Source organism: Chelonia mydas, chromosome 26 (assembly GCF_015237465.2).
Source record: "Chelonia mydas isolate rCheMyd1 chromosome 26, rCheMyd1.pri.v2, whole genome shotgun sequence".
Lineage (NCBI taxonomy): Eukaryota > Metazoa > Chordata > Testudines > Cheloniidae > Chelonia > Chelonia mydas.
The window spans coordinates 485,100-503,596 of record NC_057859.1 but is presented as its reverse complement, the minus strand read 5'-3'; the positions used below and the strand labels follow the sequence as shown (position 1 = coordinate 503,596).

The following is an 18,497-nucleotide window of genomic DNA, read 5'->3' as shown; positions in this document are numbered from 1 at the left end:
TCTTGTTGGTTTCTTTATTAAGTTGTAGTCTGGTAGCTGGTGTACAGGGAGAATGGTCTATACATCAGCGGCTAAGATGGGGGCAGGGAGAGCCAAAAGGCTCGTCGTCATAACAGTAAAAAAAGGAAATAAAATTATTTTAAAACTTCTAAAAAGCGTCTAGTGCGCAGCCTGCAGCATTCTCTAGGCGTCATGTCGAGCGCGCCCCTGCCCCTACCAGCTCCTACTAGCAATCAGAGCGCGAAGCAACGGCTCCCGCGGGGCCGGCACAGTGCAGTGGAGCATTCCCTACGGAGTATAGAGGCCAAAGCAGGGGGCCCGCACTAGACTCTGCGGAGATGCTATCAAAGTCAGCCATTCTAGGGACATTATGTTACAGAGCGGAGGGTTGTGGATGGACGGTCTGTACCCTACGTGGTTTGCAGTTGTGTCGCTTTGCTCTCCGAGGAGAAGGCTGGCCTAGTCGCGTCTCTGCATCTACTCCACCTCCTCAGCCTGCCAGGGAGCAGAGGGCTTTTCAACGAGACATGCCCACCAGCCAAGGCCTGCTGGGCATGGCGGCTGCAGCCTGGCTCCAGTGGCGGGCTTGGCCTGGGCGTTGCCACCAGGAAACACGTCAGCCCCTTTGAGACGGGGCCATGGCGACGTCCTGGGGAAAGCGCAAGTCCAATTGTTTCTGCCTGGCTCCTTCCTGCACCCTTAAGGGAGGTGAGGGACGTGGCAGCCAGCACCCCCTTCCTGCAACCAGCCTGCGTGGGGTCACATGTCACATAGCCCAGGTAGCTCCCACCCCCCCGCCTCCTGCCAAGACAGAGCTGTTGGCAGGAACAGCTGAGCCAAGGGGCCAGCCTGGGGCAGAGCTCTGCTGTCCCCAGTTAAAGCTCCCGGGGCTGGGACTCCAGGTTGCAGCGTGACCCTCTCTGTTCCGGCCAGACGGCAGCAGTAGGGTTTGTGGTGCCGACGCAGTGCACGAGCCTGGGAGAGCTGCTCTGACGCGCCTCCTTTGCCCTGGGCACTGGGGGTTGGTCCTGGAAGGGTCAGGGGACACTGGGGCTGTGCTGATTTTGGCCTTTCGGAGAGGCCGAGGGACCCTGGAGGGCCTCACAAATGGTGCAGAGGACAGGGGTGCAAACCCCACTGCTGTTTCCTTGCATCTCTCCTGAGCAGCCATTGTGCTGGGTAGAGCCAAGCATGGGCTGAGGCAGGTGCTACGCTGTGCCAGTGCTCACCACCTGCCCGTCCCGTGCCAGGGCAGTAGGGCCTGGTGGGAGGCTCTCAGCTCTGCCCTATCTGTAACCAAAGTGGGCAGGGGCTGGCACAGGTGTCCCAGCCCCATGCCTGGCCCCGGGTGGGTGTCAGGAAATGAACAAGGCCAAGGGGAGTAAAAGCGCCAGGCTGACACTGGGAGGTTTGGCTCTGTCGCCCTCTGACACCACCAGCTTCCCAGCTGCACTGGCCGGAGCTCCTCCCTGGCGGGGGCTGATGAGCCATCCCTGTCCTACAGCCGGCGAGGTATGCGGGCACGGAGCGGGCAGTGCTCTGCACACCGCTGAGTGCCCTCGGGCGTTGCATAGTATTTATTTGTTCATATACACAAGGCTGAGTACTGTACAGTTTACACTTTCAACACAAGCGAGGAGCTCAGTGCTGCTGGGAGCCACACGCTCACACTGGGGGAAGCTCCTGGAGAAACAGGGGCAAGGCAGCCACAATCCAGTCCCCTCCCCCTGCCCTTGCTGGGGCTGCTCCCTCGAGAGCTGCAGTTCTGCCCTCCCCCCACCGCCCCCTTAGGTTCTGACATCCCCCCTCCCGACACACTCCTTGGAAGGGGATGAAGCAGCAAAATCCAGCCAGGAGACAACATGAGGGATAGGTGGGAGCCGACGCCCCCACCCTGGACAGCCCTTCATAGCCGCAGCCTCCTGTCCGGAGTCAGGGTGTGCGCAGCAGAGTCACGTCCCTGCCAGAGAAACGCTGCCCCGGGTGCTGCTGGCTCCTGGGGTCCCCGTCCGTAGTCATGCGTTGGCAGTCGGTCAATCATGCGAATAGGACGGGAAGTAAGTCTCTTACAGAAATCATGCCATTAACCTAGAGCAACGTGTACAGCCAGCCCTGCTCCCATCGCCTGTCCGCTTTCGCCTCTCCTTGCGGGGCTGGCTGCACGTGGCTGCAGTCAGTGGTTCGGGGTGGAGGTGAGATCCTGAAGGACAGAGAAGACGGAGCTTGGGTTACAAACAGCGCCCTGCTGGCTCCCCCGCAGGGCAGCAGGCCAGAGCTGGGGGCATGACCCAACGCTCCACTTACAGGCATGGCTACTGGACCAGAGGACAGCAGTTCCGAGGCACTGGCTGATGCTGGGGGCAGGGACAAAGGTAGGAGGCAGCTGGGAAAGCAGAAGCCCTGGTGCTGGATGTGAGACCCTCTGGCACCCAACACTGCAGCACCCAGCAAAGGGCGAGATGCTGGCTGAAACCAGCCCCCATCTGTTCATTTCCAAGGGTCTGGTGTGAGGAGGGTGCTGGAGCCGCAGCTGTGAACAGCGGGAGTCAGCTGCCTGCTCAGAGGGAACAGGCCCCAGCAATGGCTGTCTGCATTGGAGATGTGCTCAGCCGGGGCGGCCGTGTGGGGGATGCAGAGGCGTGAGGCAGAATGCATGGACTGGGGGTTACTGCCCTGTGGTGGTCTGGGAGGGGAGGTGGTCCCTGGGCAGGGTGTGATGACGAATGCACAGGGGGGTGAGTGTCCCCCACCCCATCACCAGAGGTTTAACTGTTACTTGCAGCCTTGTGCAGGGGCCAGATGGGCTCTCTCAGGTTATTTCCCTGCCACACCCGCCCACGAGCGCTCTGTGCAGGAACATACACCCCACCTCAAAGCCATCACTGCAGCCACCAGCCTTTGCCTCTCAGCCCATGCTGTTCCAGGGAAAGAACCCAGGTGGCTGGGCCAGACTTGCAGCTCGCAGAGCACGGGTGAGGGAGCAGGGAGGCCCCACCCCTGGGGACTGCCAGCCCCAGGACCCCCTCCCCAGAGCACTGCAGAGAAACAAGCTAGGCTGGATACCTGTGTTCCTGCAGGACAGGCCATGCCATGCGTCTCATGCACACGCATGCACAAACGACAGAGACCCGAGGGAGCAGGCACCTATCCCCCTGGCTGTGCTCTAGCAGGATAGAGGCAGCCAGGAAAGGGTTACTGCTGCAGATCAGCCCCCTGGCCTCTCAGCAGGAACCGCAGCACTGCAGGGCTCCTGGGTGCAAGCGCGTGAGGGACAGCAAGGCACGCCGTGTCCAAGCATGCATCCAGCGCTGTCCGAGGGCCAGGAAACGACCCAACACCCAGCGTCACAGTGTCTAGCGCACAAGCTGCATCGAGGGCACTGTAGGAGGCACCCGTCCTGTGGTCGCCCCATGGCCCTGGCATCCAGCTGCCAATCTGGCTCAGCGCTCTGAGACCCGTGCAGACGTCACTGCAGACAGGCCCTGAGCAGCCAGGAGATCCTGGTGGGACTGGAGCCTGGCACTTCCACCCCACCAGCAAAAACAACCATCTCTGTCATAGGCACGCACTGCCCGCTGCCCCATCTGCCCCTTCACCCCCCGGGCACAATGCCCTGGACATGGGCATGCAGCCCCCCCGCCCCATCGCTACTGCACACATACCTGCCATGAGCACACTGACCTTCCTAGTCCCTCACTGCTGCCCGCTCCCTACACTCCACCCTGGGCACATGGCCCCCCCAGGCCACCGGCACACTGCCTGCGCCCTCCTCCCACCACGGTTCCACCATCCCTACCTGCAGCCGCCTGCAAGCTGTAGGTTCTCTGCTGCCCTCTGGTGCCCAGAGCCCCTCATGACCCCGCCAAGAAGGCCCTGCATGGCATGTTAGCAGCACTGCCAGGCAGCAATGCCCAAGGGGTGCTGCGGGTGAAAGCGGCTTATGTGGCAGGTGGAGGCGGCTGTGAGTTATGGGTGCCATGAGCAGGGGCTGGCCTCCCCCGGGTGCAACGTGCAGCTCCCTGCAGCACCCAGTCGCTGAGAGGGCGTTTGACGTGAGGCGGCGCCGCCGTGGGTCAGCCCCATGCTCCAGGGCACTTGGCACCTCATTCCAGGAAACCCGACCCCAGACCCAGGCTCCAGGACACGCTCTGGGGCACAGCTGACAGCGCAGGGACTGCCTGACAGGCTGGAATGTCAGCAACTTGTCACTGGGGCAGCATTCAGGGGCTATTTATAGCAGCGGCACTGGGGCCTCTGCAAGGGGCAAGGTGAGCACGCAGAGAAATGGGGAATGGGGCAGCTGCACTAGGGAATGGGGTCCAGGCAAAGCTCAGCCCAAGAGCTGGCAGGGAAGGACTGTGCCAAGGGCAATCTCCACAGCATGCATGCTGTAGCTACTGGTTACAGTCCCCTGGAATGCTGTCACTGTGGTAACACCATCGTGGCCACCACGGTACACTGTAACCTGGAGTAACAGTGCCCTTGGCTGTCGTAATTGTGGTGACACCATCGCAGCCCCCACAGTACGCTGTAACCCAGGCTAACAATCCCCCTGGCTGTCGTAACCGCGGTGACACCGTCGCAGCCCTCATGGTACACTGTAACCCAGGGTAACAATGCCCTTGGCTGTCATAACCATGGTGACACCACTGTGGTCCCCACGGTGCACTGTAACTAGGGGTAACAAGCCCCCTAGCTGTTGTAACTGCAGTGACACCATCACAGTCCCCACAGTACACTGTAACCCACAGTAACAATCCTCCTGGCTGTCGTAACCGTGGTGACAGCCTGACGCCCTCCTCCCCTAGAACGCCATGTGAGCCAGACAGACAGGTGCTACAATGGCAGCCTCCCCGGCACGCAGTGTGCAGAGAAGCCAGCCCCCTTCCCCAGGAGCAGCATGGGGCTCGCAGGCTTGGCAGCAGCGGGGAAGAGGCAGCCAGCGCTGGGCTTGTTCTCCAGCATGCCCTAATGGAGCAACCGAGTCTCCCCTCTGGACAGGGGGAGCGCACAGTGGCTGGGTGGGCTCCACACAGGGCACACAGCACAGAGAGCTGGATCTGTAGTCAGAACAAAGGTGGCATTACCTCGGAAGAGGCCCTGGGAGGGGTCACTGCTTTCCCCTTTTCAGGCTGGCTCGTTTCACTATGTAAGCCCCCATCCTGCCCCCGATCAGCTCCGATTCTGGGATGTGCCCTTGCGCCTCCTCCTGGGGAGAGCAGCAGAGAGAGGAAGCAGGAGGCGTCACACAGACAGACAGACACAGAGAGGACAAGGAGGAGGACGGGAGAGCCGGCTGGCAAGGAGAAGGCTGCAGCGCGGGGGGGAAGCATGGCCCCTCACAGCCCCAGAGGTACAGCAGAAGAAGAGCACAGGGAAGGAGAGGAGGCCAGGGAGGATCCAGCCAGAGCCCTCTAGGAGCCCTGCCTGGCTGGGCGCATGGCTGTGCTGCCCAGAGCTGGCGAAGGGCCAGGAGAGGAGCAGGCTCTGTACCTTGCTGCCCAGACTGTCCTGATGCAGGATGGCGTATTTCATAAAGTGATCTGCCTCAGCTTCCAGCTCCTGGGGCTCCTGCAGAGAGCCCTCAAGAATCACCTCCTTCTCCTCGTCGCCCGCGCTGATCCGCCGCACCACCTTCCGGATGATCTGCAGAGAGTGGGCATTAGAGCTGCCTGCCACCAGCCAGGCTAGGCCCCACACACCCCCAGGGACTCAGCCACACCACCCCTCCAGTCCTACTCCCGCTCGGCCCTGCCCTGCCATCGGCCCCAGAGACAGAACTGGGTGAGGGCTGTTTCCAGGGAAGGCCCCAGAATATCCAGCCCTGGGGGCAAGGAGAGCAGGGCAGACGCTGGGCGGAGACTGGGGGGCTCTGTGTCTGGCTCGTACTCACCTTCTTGGTGATGATGTTGCCTTGCTCATCAGTGAATTGCTCCTCGGTCACCTGCTCCCCCGGAATATCCTGAACCTGATTGCCCTGCAGCACCAAGGAGAGAACAGAGCGAGGCAGTGAGGGGGAGGGCAGGGAGCCAAAGCCCCACAGGTAGCCCCTTGTGTTCACTGCAGGGCACCAAGTGGGGCAAAAGCCCCAGCCCCTGCATAAGTGACACCAAATCCGACTTCCCCGCTGACTGCCAACCCCATGCGCCAACCCCCTGCACAACACCCCTGCACCACACCACGCCAGCTCCTAGCCCTGCCAGACCCCTCACTGGGAAGCAGCCATTGCTGGAAGCGCAGGGGCAGGGCCAGGACCAGGGCACACGAGTGCTACACTCCGGGCATGCAGGAACGAGCCAGGCTCAGAGCCCTGAGCTGGAACAGGAGGTGACGAGCCAGGCTGGCTCTGCATGGCTCCCCTGGGGCCAGCGACAGCCCCACAGGCAAGGCAGTGCCTGATGCCTCAGGGCTCCCACTCCCCGCCTGTGTTACCTTCACAATGACGCGCCGACGGACCACCCTGGTGGAGATGGACTCCTCATCGTCCGTCAGCCCCTCGCTCTCACCCAGCTCCTTGTCCAGCTCCTGGTGGACGTGCTTGAGCAGGAAGCGTACGGAGCCCTTGACAATGTGCAGGACATTCTGGCAGCTGACCAGGAAGAAGCCCAGCAGCACCAGGGTGATCAGCAGCTGGGTCAGGAAGGCCAACATGGTGCGTCTGCTAGGGCCACAAGCGCATGGCCACTTGCCGAGCCCAGCACCTAGATCCTGGCCATGGCGTCGCTCTGCAGTGGGGCGTGCACCCTGCCTCTGGCTCGGCTGCCCCCTGCTCTGTGCGCAGCCTGGGCAGGCTGCTGTAACTGTAGCTGCTGCATACCAGCCGGCTGCACCACTTGCCGGGCTGGGTTTGTCCTCTGCACTTGGAGCTCTGTCAAAGTCATCTGGCCTCAGACTGACAGCCGCAGCCCCTCCCCCCAGGCAGAGGGGAGCTGCCCCCCCCGCAGTGTCTCTGTGGCAGGCTGCGGACGGGGCAGAAGGGCAGCATGGGCGATATGAGCCAGGACGTCTCACCCACAGCAGACTTGTGAGGAGTGTGGAGAAGTCACACAGCCCCTCAGTGACTCCAGCCAAGGGGCTGCAAGCCGGCCAGCCCCCAGCATCGCTGCATTCACCGCAGGGCTCTTCCTCCCCGTCCCCCACCCTGGGGCTCCTGGGAAGTGCTCTGGGAGGATTGGTCCAGGGCGCTCCGCAGCACCCCAGGGCCTGCTACGCCATGCCCACCCTGCTCCACGTGCCATCCTGCACTAGCCCTTCCCTGGCCCTGCCCAGCTCTGCATGGCCATGGCAGGATTCCCAAAACCCCAGCCCTGCCCCTGGCCATCCGGGCCAGCTCTATTTCTGGACTCTCCATGCCTGGTGCTGGCGAACCGAAGAGGGCAGGCACCCTGGGAGCTACCCAATTAGGAAGCATGCAGGGTGGCTGTCTGGGTTATAAATGAAGAACAGAGGCAGAGGCTGATATGTGAAATCAAACCCCTGGGCCTAGTGCAAGCCAGGCTATTCTGGGCCCCTTCCCCCGCAGGAGCCTGGGCAGGGAGGCTGGCAGGGGGCAGTGCCCGGAGCTGGGGGCAGGGCAGCAGGAGGCACTTGCCCAGCACTCTGTGCCAAAGCATGCGTTATTCTGCTGAGGGACCCCAGCTGCTGGGGGAGGGGGCAGTGATGGGCAGGTCACCAGGCTCTGGTACCTCTGCTCAAGAAGCGGAGGCTCCCAGGCCAGGCTCTTCAGACAGGGCAGCCCGGCATTCACTCCTGTGTGTGCTCTGGCTCCCGGCAAGGGTGCCATGGGCCTCACACACAGCGAGGGGGCTCCAACCAGTGGCTCCATTGCAATGCACAGCCCCCGGGGGCCGGCTCTCGCTGTCACCCTCGTACCCTCGTTTGCCTGAAGAAGCTGCTATCCACCTTCTCCAGCCGTTGGCTGTAGTCCTGGCTCCTCGTGTGCTGGGGCTGCCAGCCGCTCTCCTCAGGGGGGTCGATTCGCAGACGCTCGGGCGGGGGCCCCAGAACCTGCTCCTGGCCCCTCCCCTGGGGGGCTGCCCCGGGGGCTGCTCTGGGCAGCAGACGTGGGCTTCTGGGAACCCCCTCCTGCCAGGAGCCCTCAGGCAGGTCCTGCAGGCAGGAGACAAAGGAGCCTTCTGCATTCCAGTCCCTCAGCCTGGGCAGCAGAGAGAGGAACAAGGACAGAGAGAGACACGGTCAGTTTCTACCCTCTGGCATGCTGCCCCCTGTGTGGGCCCAGCCTCGCTCTCCTGCCCACACACAGGCTGTCGGCCCCACTGACTGGCCTTTGCACTCGGAGCCCCCCTTTGTAACGTGGATCCTGAACTAGCCCCACATCCCACCCCACCCATGGAGCAACAGAACGCCCTCCGGAGACAGCCACGGGTGGCCCGGCCCTGTCTGGGCACAGCAGCAGGCTGATGGCACAAGGAGCGGGTGAGGAAGGGGAGGGAGCTGGCCTAGAGGCCAGCCAGGCCCTTCATGCTCGCCCTGCCCCTGCCTGCCCCAGGCACTATGGCAGGGAACGGCAGGGACTGCCAGGCAGCCCTCAGCCCCGGCAGAGTACCTTCATCGGGAGCTCAGCTCCCTGCCAACGAGAGCACCAAGGCCATCCCCGAGCCTGGAGCTGGGCTGGCACCCCAGGTGGTTGCTGAGGGATTCCCCAAAGCCGTGGGAAGCTCCTTGGCCGATCCAATCCTTCCCCTGGCCAAGCGTGCTCTCTGGGGCATCATGCTCAAATGGGGGCCTACGGAGCAGCAGCTGCACTGCCGCTCATCCCTCCCCACCTTACCCCATGGCTCTGCCCTGTGGCGTGGACACCCCAGGGGTCCCTCGGGCTGCCCTGTCCAGCTCCAAGCAGCCTGGCCAGGAAGCATTACCTGCCCTTGCTCCTCTCCATGACCCGGCTCACAGTTGGCGACTCCAGGATCCTGGCCTGCACCCTCTGCTGGTCTGAAACAAAAGAGACTTCATCCTCCGAGCCCTGCTCCCCCGCCAGCCCGGCCTGGCGCTCACACGCTGGCAGCTTCACCTCGGACCTCTGACCTTCCTCCTGCTCCAGCAGGTCGATAAGGCCATTCATGGCATCTGAATCCACTGTGTCGTCCTCAGCCAGATCCAGTGAGCCCAGGTGGTCCAGGCCGTGCACATCATCCAGCAGCTGCCCCGGGAAGCGGCCTTCACTCATGGCGTCCGAGTCCTCAGCCTTGCTGCACTCCAGAGAGGAGTCTTCAGCAGTCACCAGCGAGGGGGTGAGCCCCGAGGACCACACCTGCATGTCGGACAGCTCCAGCAGGGCGTCCTGCTCGGTGGGGGCCATGGGGATGGCATCCAGGATGGCCACCTCGTTCCAGTACTGGTCTGCACGCAGCGGGGACGGCAGCGTGTACTGCAGGGAGGCAGGGGAGAGGAGCTCATCCTGCAGCGAAGTGTAACCTACAGGGGCAGACAGAGGCAACAGCTCCAGCAGCCTTTCTGTGCAGACACGGAGAGGATGGGACAGGCCCACACTGTCCCCAGCCCCTGGGCAGCGCTGCGTTCCCTGCATCCCTGCCCAGGGTGGAGCTGCTCAAGGGAGTCCTTTCCAGGGCAGAGGAGCGCCCCAGAGCAGCCACCACACCAGCGCCCTGCACTGCTCCCCTGGCGGCACTGGGTGCCAGCAGAGCCCATGCCCCAGTGGAAGGGTCTGAGACAGGAGCACAGCCCTCAGGCAGCACCTGGCGCTGGGCTGGTCCCAGTGAGTTAGACAACAGGACCCCCTTGGCAGGGTGAGCTGCCTCCAGCCGGGTTCCCGGGAGGGGTGGAGACAGCTGCTCATGTTTTACTTCTCTGGAGCCTGAGTGCACGGCGTGGTGCTGTGCCAGTGCCCCCCAGTCCCCTGCTAGCCTTGCCCTGGGCTCCCCTGCCCCACAGCTCTGCCGGTGCCCCTCAGCCCCCTGCTAGCCCGCCTGGGCTCCCCCGTCCTACAGCTCTGCCAGTGCCCCCCAGCCCCCTGCTAGCTCGGCCCTGTGCTCCCCTGCCCCACAGCTCTGCCGGTGCCCCTCAGCCCCCTGCTAGCCTGCCTGGCCTCCCCTCCACAGCTCTGCCGGTGCCCCCCAACCCCCTGCTAGCCCGCCTGGGCTCCCCCATCCCACAGCTCTGCCAGCGGCCCCCAGCCCCCTGCTATCCCCACCCCAGGCTCCCCTGCCCCACAGCTCTGCCGGTGCCCCTCAGCCCCCTGCTAGCCCTGCCCTGGGCTCCCCGCCCACAGCTCTGCCTGTGCCCCCCAGCTCCCTGCTAGCCCTGCCTGGGCTCCCTCCCTGCCTCTGCTGAGATCTCTCAAATCTAACCCACAGTGCCCCTGTCATAAATATAAAGGGAACCTTTAAAATCCCTCCTGGACAGAGGAAAAACCCTTTCACCTGTAAAGGGTTAAGAAGCTAGGATAACCTCGCTGGCACCTGACCAAAATGACCAATGAGGAGACAAGATACTTTCAAAGCTGGAGGGGAGGGACAAAGGGTCTGGGTCTGTCTGTGTGATGCTTTTGCCGGGGACAGAACAGGAATGGAGTCTTAGAACTTAGTAAGTAATCTAGCTAGATATGCGTTAGATTCTGATTTCTTTAAATGGCTGGTAAAATAAGCTGTGCTGAATGGAATGGATATTCCTGTTTTTGTGTCTTTTTGTAACTTAAGGTTTTGCCTAGAGGGGTTCTCTATGTTTTGAATCTGATTACCCTGTAAGGGATTTATCATCCTGTTTACAGAGGTGATTCTTTTTTACTTTTTCTTCTATTAAAATTCTTCTTTTAAGAAACTGACTCCTTCTTTTCATTGTTCTTAAGATCCAAGGGTTTGGGTCTGTGGTCACCTATGCAAATTGGTGAGGATTTTTATCAAACCTTCCCCAGAAAACAGGGGGTAAGATTTGGGAGGATTTTGGGGGGAAAGACGTTTCCAAACGAACTCTTTCCTAATAATAATAATACCGGTGTTAGACATTTGGTGGTGGCAGCGAAAGTCCAAGGGCAAAGGGTAAAATAGTTTGTACCTTAGGGAAGTTTTAACCTAAGCTGGTAAAAGTAAGCTTAGGAGGTTTTCATGCAGGTCCCCACATCAGAGTGGGGAAGGAACCTTGACAGGTGAAAGGGTTTTTCCTCTGGCCAGGAGGGATTTTAAAGGTGTTTACCCTTCCCTTTATATTTATGACAGCCCCCTTGCCAGTCTTGTGCCTCCACATAGCTAAGCCTCCGGGCCCAACTCCGGTCTGGCTCTGGGAGAGACGGTACAGGATTCCCTTGGACTGCAGCTCCCAAGCAGAATGGGGCAGAGACAGGTGGGTGGGGGCTTCAGGAGCCCCTCAGATCAGGGCTGGCTGGTTTGTGGGCTGCGGGCAGAGCTAGCCAGCCAGGCCCCTCCTGCCCTATAGGCGCAGCGCAGTGCTAAGGGGTGGAGGCATGGAGGAGGCTGGGTGCACAGGGACCCAGCACCCCGGCAGCAGCTGCTCATTTCCCGAGCCACCTGCTGAGGCCCAGGTGGGCATTAAAATGGAGATGCAGCTGGGCAGCGGTGGGGCACGCACGGGCCATGCCCAGAGACCCTACAGGCACTGGAGGGCTCTGGATATCTCTGGATATCTCTCCTATCCAACAGCCCTGACGGCCAGTGACGGGCATGGGGCGCTGCATGTCCTGGGGACACTTGGGGGCAGGGTAGGGGCATCCCAGTAGCACCTGTGGTGGGCAGGGAGGGGGGCATCCTGGTGGCACCCCTGCTGCCATTTGCACACCCATGGAGAGCATGTCGTGGGCATTTCCACAGGGACCTGTGCCCTGGCGCTGTGGCTGCACCGGCACTTTGCCCTGTAACCAAACCGGCTCACATCCGTGCTGTTTGCACACACAGCCCTGGGGCTCTGGCCCGAAGGGCCCCGTCCTGGTCGCTCTGTGGCTGCGAGTGCTGCCAGGTCCTTGCACCTTGTGGCTGACTGCCCAGGGCAGCTGAAGAGGCAGAGGCAGGAGTGCCAGCCACCATGGCCCTGCACATCTTGCCACCTCACCCATTCAGAGACACTGTTCCCTGTGCTGGGGTGCCGTGTGGAGCCAGCCCTGGGCATTGCTGGGGGAAGCCCACAGAGGGCCAAGCGGACACACACAGCCATGAGGTGTTGGCAGTGCATGCACGTGCCCGAGCAGGACGGCCGCTCTCCCAGGGCTCAGCTGAGGTGGAGACAGTGGAGACAGGCCGTGGAGGAGGAGGCGAGAACAAGAGGTCAGGAGGAGGTCAGAGGAGAAAGGTGACAGGATGTGATCAACAGGAGTGGCCTGCACCCGGCAGCCTTGAATGGCATGTGTGAGAGAAGAGAACAAAGGGGAGAGCATTCAGCATGCAGAGCTCACGGCCACGCCCCCGGGGAAGGCACAAGGGCCCAAAGGGACTCCTGCTGCCAAGGCTGGCACCCGACCACACACCCCTGCCTGGGCCCAAAGGGACACAGGACCACTACGCTTACTGCAGGCACCTGACCATGCCCCCGGCACCCAGCCCTCCGCGCCTGGACACCCCAGGCTGTCTTTATACATGCTGCTACCCCGCCCAGGGTTGTCACAGGCTACAAGGGAAGTTGCATGAGCCCGGCTTGCAGCAGAAGGCAGGCAGAGGGCAGAGACCTGTCAGCTGGGTGGGAGGGGTGGGGCCGGCAGGGCACGTCTGCTCACTAGTAACACGCTGCAACCCGGGCTGAGCCTGAAGAGCCATGCAACCTCGCGGCTGAGGGGCCAGGGAGGTTGGGCGTGAAGGCTAGAGAGCTGGGGTCAGGCCTTGCAGGGTGCAGCACGTCTACACTGGAGCTGGCGGGGTCGTTTCCAGCATGGGCAGAAGTATGGGCACATTAAAAGGAGCCATGTGGCGGCTGCAGACTGGGCGGCGGGAGCGGCTATTCCGAGAGCCTGGTTGGGGCTGGCCTTGGGGTGTTTAGCTCCTTGCAGTTGCACTTCCCCCAGAGCGCTGGCATGGGCACACCCACCCCCCACTGCAGACGTCCCCTGCGGCCGCACTGCTCGCCAAGGCGTGCCTGCAGCATGGGAGGCTACAGACCGTGCAGACGCAGTGGTGCAGACTTCGGTATGGGCTAGCAACCCGGCTATGGACCTAGGGTGCCCGGTTTGGACAGGTCGCACTGTCGCATTGACACCGCTTTCTTAGCTGTGCTGGGGCAGGTACGTCTACCTGTGTCGCACTCACACCTGGCCACAGCATAGAGCCATGCAGGCCGGGCCCTTGGTCTGAGACTGCTTTCTCTGCCCACAGTCAGCCAGTCTGTGGGCAGCCCAGACAGGCTCAACGTCCTGCCCCAGGCCCCCCAGCCTTTACGTCAGTGGGAACTCGGATTTTGTCCGCACGGCTGGAGCAGAGCAGCCTGGCAGGGCCGTTGGTCTCATTGATGTGTCTTGTCTCTGCTTGGCTGCCGTCCCTCCCCAGGGCAATGTCACGCCCGCCCTGCCGAGGGACTCACGGCTCAGGCTCACCCGCGGGAGCATGGGATCCCCAGTGGGTTCACAGCCGAGTGCCAGGGACTCACCATTCATCTGGGAGGGTGAGAGGGAATAGTCCTTGTCAGCATAATGCCGGTCGCCTTTCAGGCTGCGGCTCTGCCGGCCCGAGCCCTCCAGCATGTTGACAATCTCGCTGCGGTCGATGCTCCTCAGGGCCGCATACAGATTCTCCACTGTCAGGGGGAGCAGCTGGTGTCATCAAAAGGCAGCACAGGCCCACCCCTGCCAGGCAGATCTATCCCCGCTGCCCCCACCCACAACACGCCAGCCTCACCCACCCTCTGGAAAGAGGCCCCAGCCCGATGGACTCAGCCACCCTCAAACTGCGCTGCAAATCCCCCTGGGAACAGACACGCATGCAGACCTGTGACCCAGCGCAGGCCAGCTGTGCATGGGAGCCAACAGCGCCCATCTGCACACATATGAGCCAGCGTAGCATGGCGTGTGCAAGGAAGCACTACATGTCTGTGGATGGCCCAGCCTCTTTTGGGGGGAAAGACTGGATAGGATATAGTGGTCCCCTCTTCTCCAACCTACCATGTGTATCCATGCCTGTCCCGGATCCCCAGCCTGCCCTTCCTACTCACGCCCGGCCTGGCTCTGCAGCCTCGTGTGTGTATCCACCCCGTCCCTCCTCCCCGGCCTGCCCTGCCTACCCACGCCCAGCTCAGCTCCCCAACCCACCTTGCCTACCCATGCCTGGCCCGGCTCCCCGGCCTGCCCTGCCTACCTACCCCCGGCTCAGCTCCCCGGCCCACCTTGCCTATCCAACCCCCGCCTGGCATGCCTGCTAGAGCCCCAGGCTGGCGGCACAGACCGCCTGTGGAACCCCTGGGGTGCTACCTGTGCCCTCGCCCCTGCAGAAGGTGGCAAATACCCACTCTTGGCATTCTTGCCCTCACGGCTGACCCACAGGTTGAGCAGGGCCACGCTCTGCTCCAGCAGGGAGTTGGGGTTCTCCACCCGGATCCTGTTGATATCGTCCACCCCAAACTGCAGCTCCCGGGCCAGCTCTGTAGGAAACACAGCGCATGCGTTAGGCATAGTCCCAGGCTCATGTGCAGCAAAGAGAGCAGGGGACAGCACCCGCTCACCAGTATCACGGGCGCAGCCACCTCTGCTCGAGACACCTCTAGGCAAGTAGCCCTGGGGATGCCGCCCAGGTCCAGCTGTCACCCACGTGTCTCCACCCATGTCCACCCAGAGCTTGTACATCCCACCGATGCAACAGAATAATGGGGGGGTGTAAAAGGGCAGAAGGTCCCAGTTTAGTGTCACTGGATGTGAAACAGGGCCCGCTGGGCTCAGCCTGGCTGCCTGCAGCTGGGTCACAACTGCTCTGACCGGGAAGGATGGTTCCTGAGCCTCCTGGTAGCCGTGGCTGTAATATAACAAGCGATATCAGCACTGCCCCTGCTGGGTTGGGCCCCAGTGCCAAAGACCTTGCTGCCCTGCTTCAGGAAGCAGGAAAACTTACAAATGCAGAGCAAAATCCTGTCCTGGCTGGCACAGAGATGGGGTGTGTGTGCATGCTAGCGATGTGCAAGGTGCACCAGTGCATGCCTGCGTGTGTGGAAGAGGGCAGTGAACAACAGTGTACATCCATGCCACAGGGCAGTGCCCAGCAGTGTGTGCATGCGAAGGTGTGTGTGCACATCCCCACAAGGGGGCAGTGCACCAGTGTGCATGGGTACACAAGGTGGTGGTGCACTGGTGTGCATGCATACCAAAAGGTAGTGCACAGGCATGTGTGCATGGGAATGTGCAAGGGGGAGGTGTACTGGCGTGCGGGGACGTGCGAGGGGACGGTGCACCGGCATGCAGAGACGTGCGAGGGGACGGTGCACCAGCATGCATGCACACTGGCTGGGACTGTACTCTTTTTCCGAGCCCCGTTGTCAGGGAGACAGAGCAGGATGTGGACCCGGTGCGCCCAGTGAACACACCCACCACCTGCTGCAGCAGCCTAGCCAGTGAGCTGCTGTTGGGGTGCACACAGATGCAGGAGGCTGCCCAAGCTCAGCCCCCAACTGCTCCACAGCCCCCAGAACAGTCCCACCGCCGGACAGGCAGCGTAAACTCGTGCCTGCTGTCAGCCCAGCTATCCGATTCGATGTCAGAGTGAGCTGGGCCGAGCAGTGCCCCACCGGGAGCTGCGAGCAACGGGAGCAAAGCCTGCCCTGGTGCACTGAACTGCAGAGAGCAGGGGTCCGCACCCCCTCGGTGCAGAGAGCGCCAGGCACAGACTCACCAGCCCAGCTGAGGCCCAGTTGCTCCGAGATAACAGCCATCTTCACGTCAGCCTTCTCCGTGCCGCTCAGAGGCCCTAGGGGACATGAGCACGTCACAGCAGCGTCTGCTCAGGCCCTGCTCCTACTCGCAGCCCGCAGCAGGGAAAAGGGGAGCTGCAAGCACTGCACTCTCCTCAGTGTGGGGTAGGGCAGGGCAGCCTAGCCACTGGGCCCAGCCCCTCCCTCTTGTGGCTCTTCCCAAGCACCAGTGGGCTGTGGAGGGCCAGGCGTGGATAGGCAGGGCGGGCCGGGAAGCCAGGACGGCCGTGGATAGGCAGGGTGGGTTGGGGGGTGACTAGGCAGGGTGGGTGGGGGAGCTGCGCGGCAGGGTGGATAGGCAGGGCAGGCTCAGGGGTGGATAGGCAGGGCAGACTCGGGGGTTGGATAGGCAGGGCGGGCCGGGTGCCCGGCCGGGAGTGGATAGCCAGGGTGGGCTGCATACCCAGAGTGTTCTCACTGAGGATGCTGTATCTCTCTCGCAGAGCCAGCGGTGTCAGAGTCCTCCTTCGCTCCTCGCTGCCAGTCCCCTGGAGGAGAAGCCACCATGGGTCACCAGCCCCACAGGGAATGGAGCCATCCGGCCCCTCAGTCTGGGAGCTCCCTGGCGGGAACTGGCGAGACCCAGGGTGCCCAGCCCACCCCAGGGGCGTGGGCTGGATCCCCCAGTAACGCCCCAGCTGCCCGGGCCCCTGGCCCAGCGCTCACTGACCTTGGTGCATGGCGGCATGGTGATGTTCAAGTGGCACAGGGCATGCTGCAAGTCCTCGTACTTCATGGCCTTGCGCAGGAAGGAGAGCGAGCCACCTGCCTCCCGGCTGCCGTCCCTCACCTAGACACCACAACACAGGTGGGCAGCATGGAGCAGAGACGGGCCCGCGGCCCAGCCCGGCCCAGCCACTCAAACCCTCAGGCGGCTGTTACCTTGACGGGGATGGCCAGTCGGTTCTCCTGGAAGGACTGGAAGTGGAAGCTGCGCTGCTGCGTGGCCTTCTTGACAGGCACCAGGTTCCCCGAGAGCTCGACATGCAGGGGCATCCCCTCCAGCACCTGGCAGAGCGGGGAGGGGTCAGGCTCAGAGCTCCCTTTTCCCCTGCCCCACAGGGCCGCAGCGCGGTGGGGGGCGGGGGCTCAGGCAAAACTGGGTGCAGAAACTTCAGGCATATTGTGGGGGGGATAGCTCAGTCGTTTGAGCATTGGCCTGCTAAACAAAGGGTTGTGAGTTCAGTCCTTGAGGGGGCTGTTTAGGGATCTGTGGCAAAAATTGGGGATTGGTCCTGCTCTGAACAGGGGGTTGGACTAGATGACCTCCTGAGGTCCCTTCCAACCCTGATATTCTATGATATTCTGATATTATAGGGATGAGGAGTGATGTGGTTGTCTCGCTCACTGCCCCCCAAAATGGACCCGGCTGAGGGGTCCTGTTCTCTGTACCTACAAGCTCTGTTTGAGACTGTGTTCCTGTCATCTAATAAACCTGTTTTACTGGCTGGCTAAGAGTCACGTCTGACTGTGGAGTTGGGGGGCAGGACCCTCTGGCTGCCCCAGGACCCCGCCTGGGCGGACTCGCTGTGATTTTATGACTCCTCCCCGACATCCCTTAGCCAGGGAGCAGGCAGGACCCGCCCCCCCCAAGTCCCCAGCACTGAAGCTGGGTAAGTGGGCGGGGGCTGCACAAACCAGGCCTTATTGTGCAGTGAGCAGGGGAGGGCTGGGACACCCCGAGGGCCGTCCGCGCACCAGGCGGAGGGAGGGGCGCTACCTCGATGTCCCTGCTGCGGGCCACTTCGCGGAAGTTCTCGTGCTGCTCCAGCGTCTTGTCCACCTTGTCGTCGGTCATGCAGTAGCAGCGCAGTCGCCCCTCCCGTGCATTGTTCATCTTGGCAAACACCACAAACTTGGCCATGTAGGGCACGGCCGTCAGCTCCTTGTACAGCATGGTGGCAAAATGGACGGCCTCGGCTGTGCGCGGGCAATCCGCCAGCCAGAACCTGCAGGGCATGAGCCCCAAGCTGGTCATTACGGCCAGGGGCCCCTCGAGCCTGACGCACCCAGGCCAGGCCTCCCCCAGCACTGAGCACCAGCGGCTCTTGCTGGCTTCCCATAAACCACATCCAAAGAACAAAGATTTCAGCTATTTCAGGCCGTTCTGGGGCACCAGGCCGGCATTGCAGTGCATGGCACACCGGGCACTGGTCGATCACGAGAGAGCGACAAAGGAAGAGAACAGAAAAATGGGGGAAACCCCATAAAATAAAATGAACTCCAACACAACCCTCCAGCATGACTGCAGGCTCTCCGCTCGCGAGCAGCCCAGAGCAGACTCGCGCTGGGGGACTGCTTGGCCCCTGCTTTTGCCCAGGGCACCCCCTGCTGGACATTGCTGTGTTCACAGAAGACAGGGCAGGCCTGCGTTTGCACGTATGTGATAGTACAAGCGTGCGAGGCTTGCAGTGGCCTACGCACATGGGAATCTTTGTTCAGACGCCACCGGGGCTTGGTGGCCCAGGGGCTTGAGGTGCCAGAGGAGAACCCTGGGGAATACTGGCACGGTTCCCTTCTTCAGGCAGCAAGAGCTGGCCTTGTGATCCAGGCTCTGGGCTGGGACTCAGGGGTGCTGGGTTCCGGTCCCAGCCCTGCCACAGCCTCCTCTGGGACTGCAGCTGAGCCACTGA

The 18,497-nt window shown here is 62.2% G+C and overlaps 1 protein-coding gene across 1 annotated transcript in view; it reads right to left on the bottom strand.

Moving 5' to 3' along the window:
* The window catches only part of ANK1 (ankyrin 1), a 67,910-nt gene continuing 49,413 nt past the window's right edge, over nucleotides 1-18,497 (bottom strand). The window contains 12 exon segments of the mRNA XM_043536392.1: nucleotides 1-2,200; nucleotides 5,494-5,646; nucleotides 5,894-5,977; nucleotides 7,873-8,155; nucleotides 8,880-9,435; nucleotides 13,561-13,707; nucleotides 14,416-14,547; nucleotides 15,786-15,860; nucleotides 16,268-16,352; nucleotides 16,535-16,654; nucleotides 16,747-16,872; nucleotides 17,585-17,813. Of these exon segments, the coding sequence (XP_043392327.1) occupies nucleotides 2,174-2,200; nucleotides 5,494-5,646; nucleotides 5,894-5,977; nucleotides 7,873-8,155; nucleotides 8,880-9,435; nucleotides 13,561-13,707; nucleotides 14,416-14,547; nucleotides 15,786-15,860; nucleotides 16,268-16,352; nucleotides 16,535-16,654; nucleotides 16,747-16,872; nucleotides 17,585-17,813 (2,017 nt within the window). The 3' untranslated portion in view covers nucleotides 1-2,173.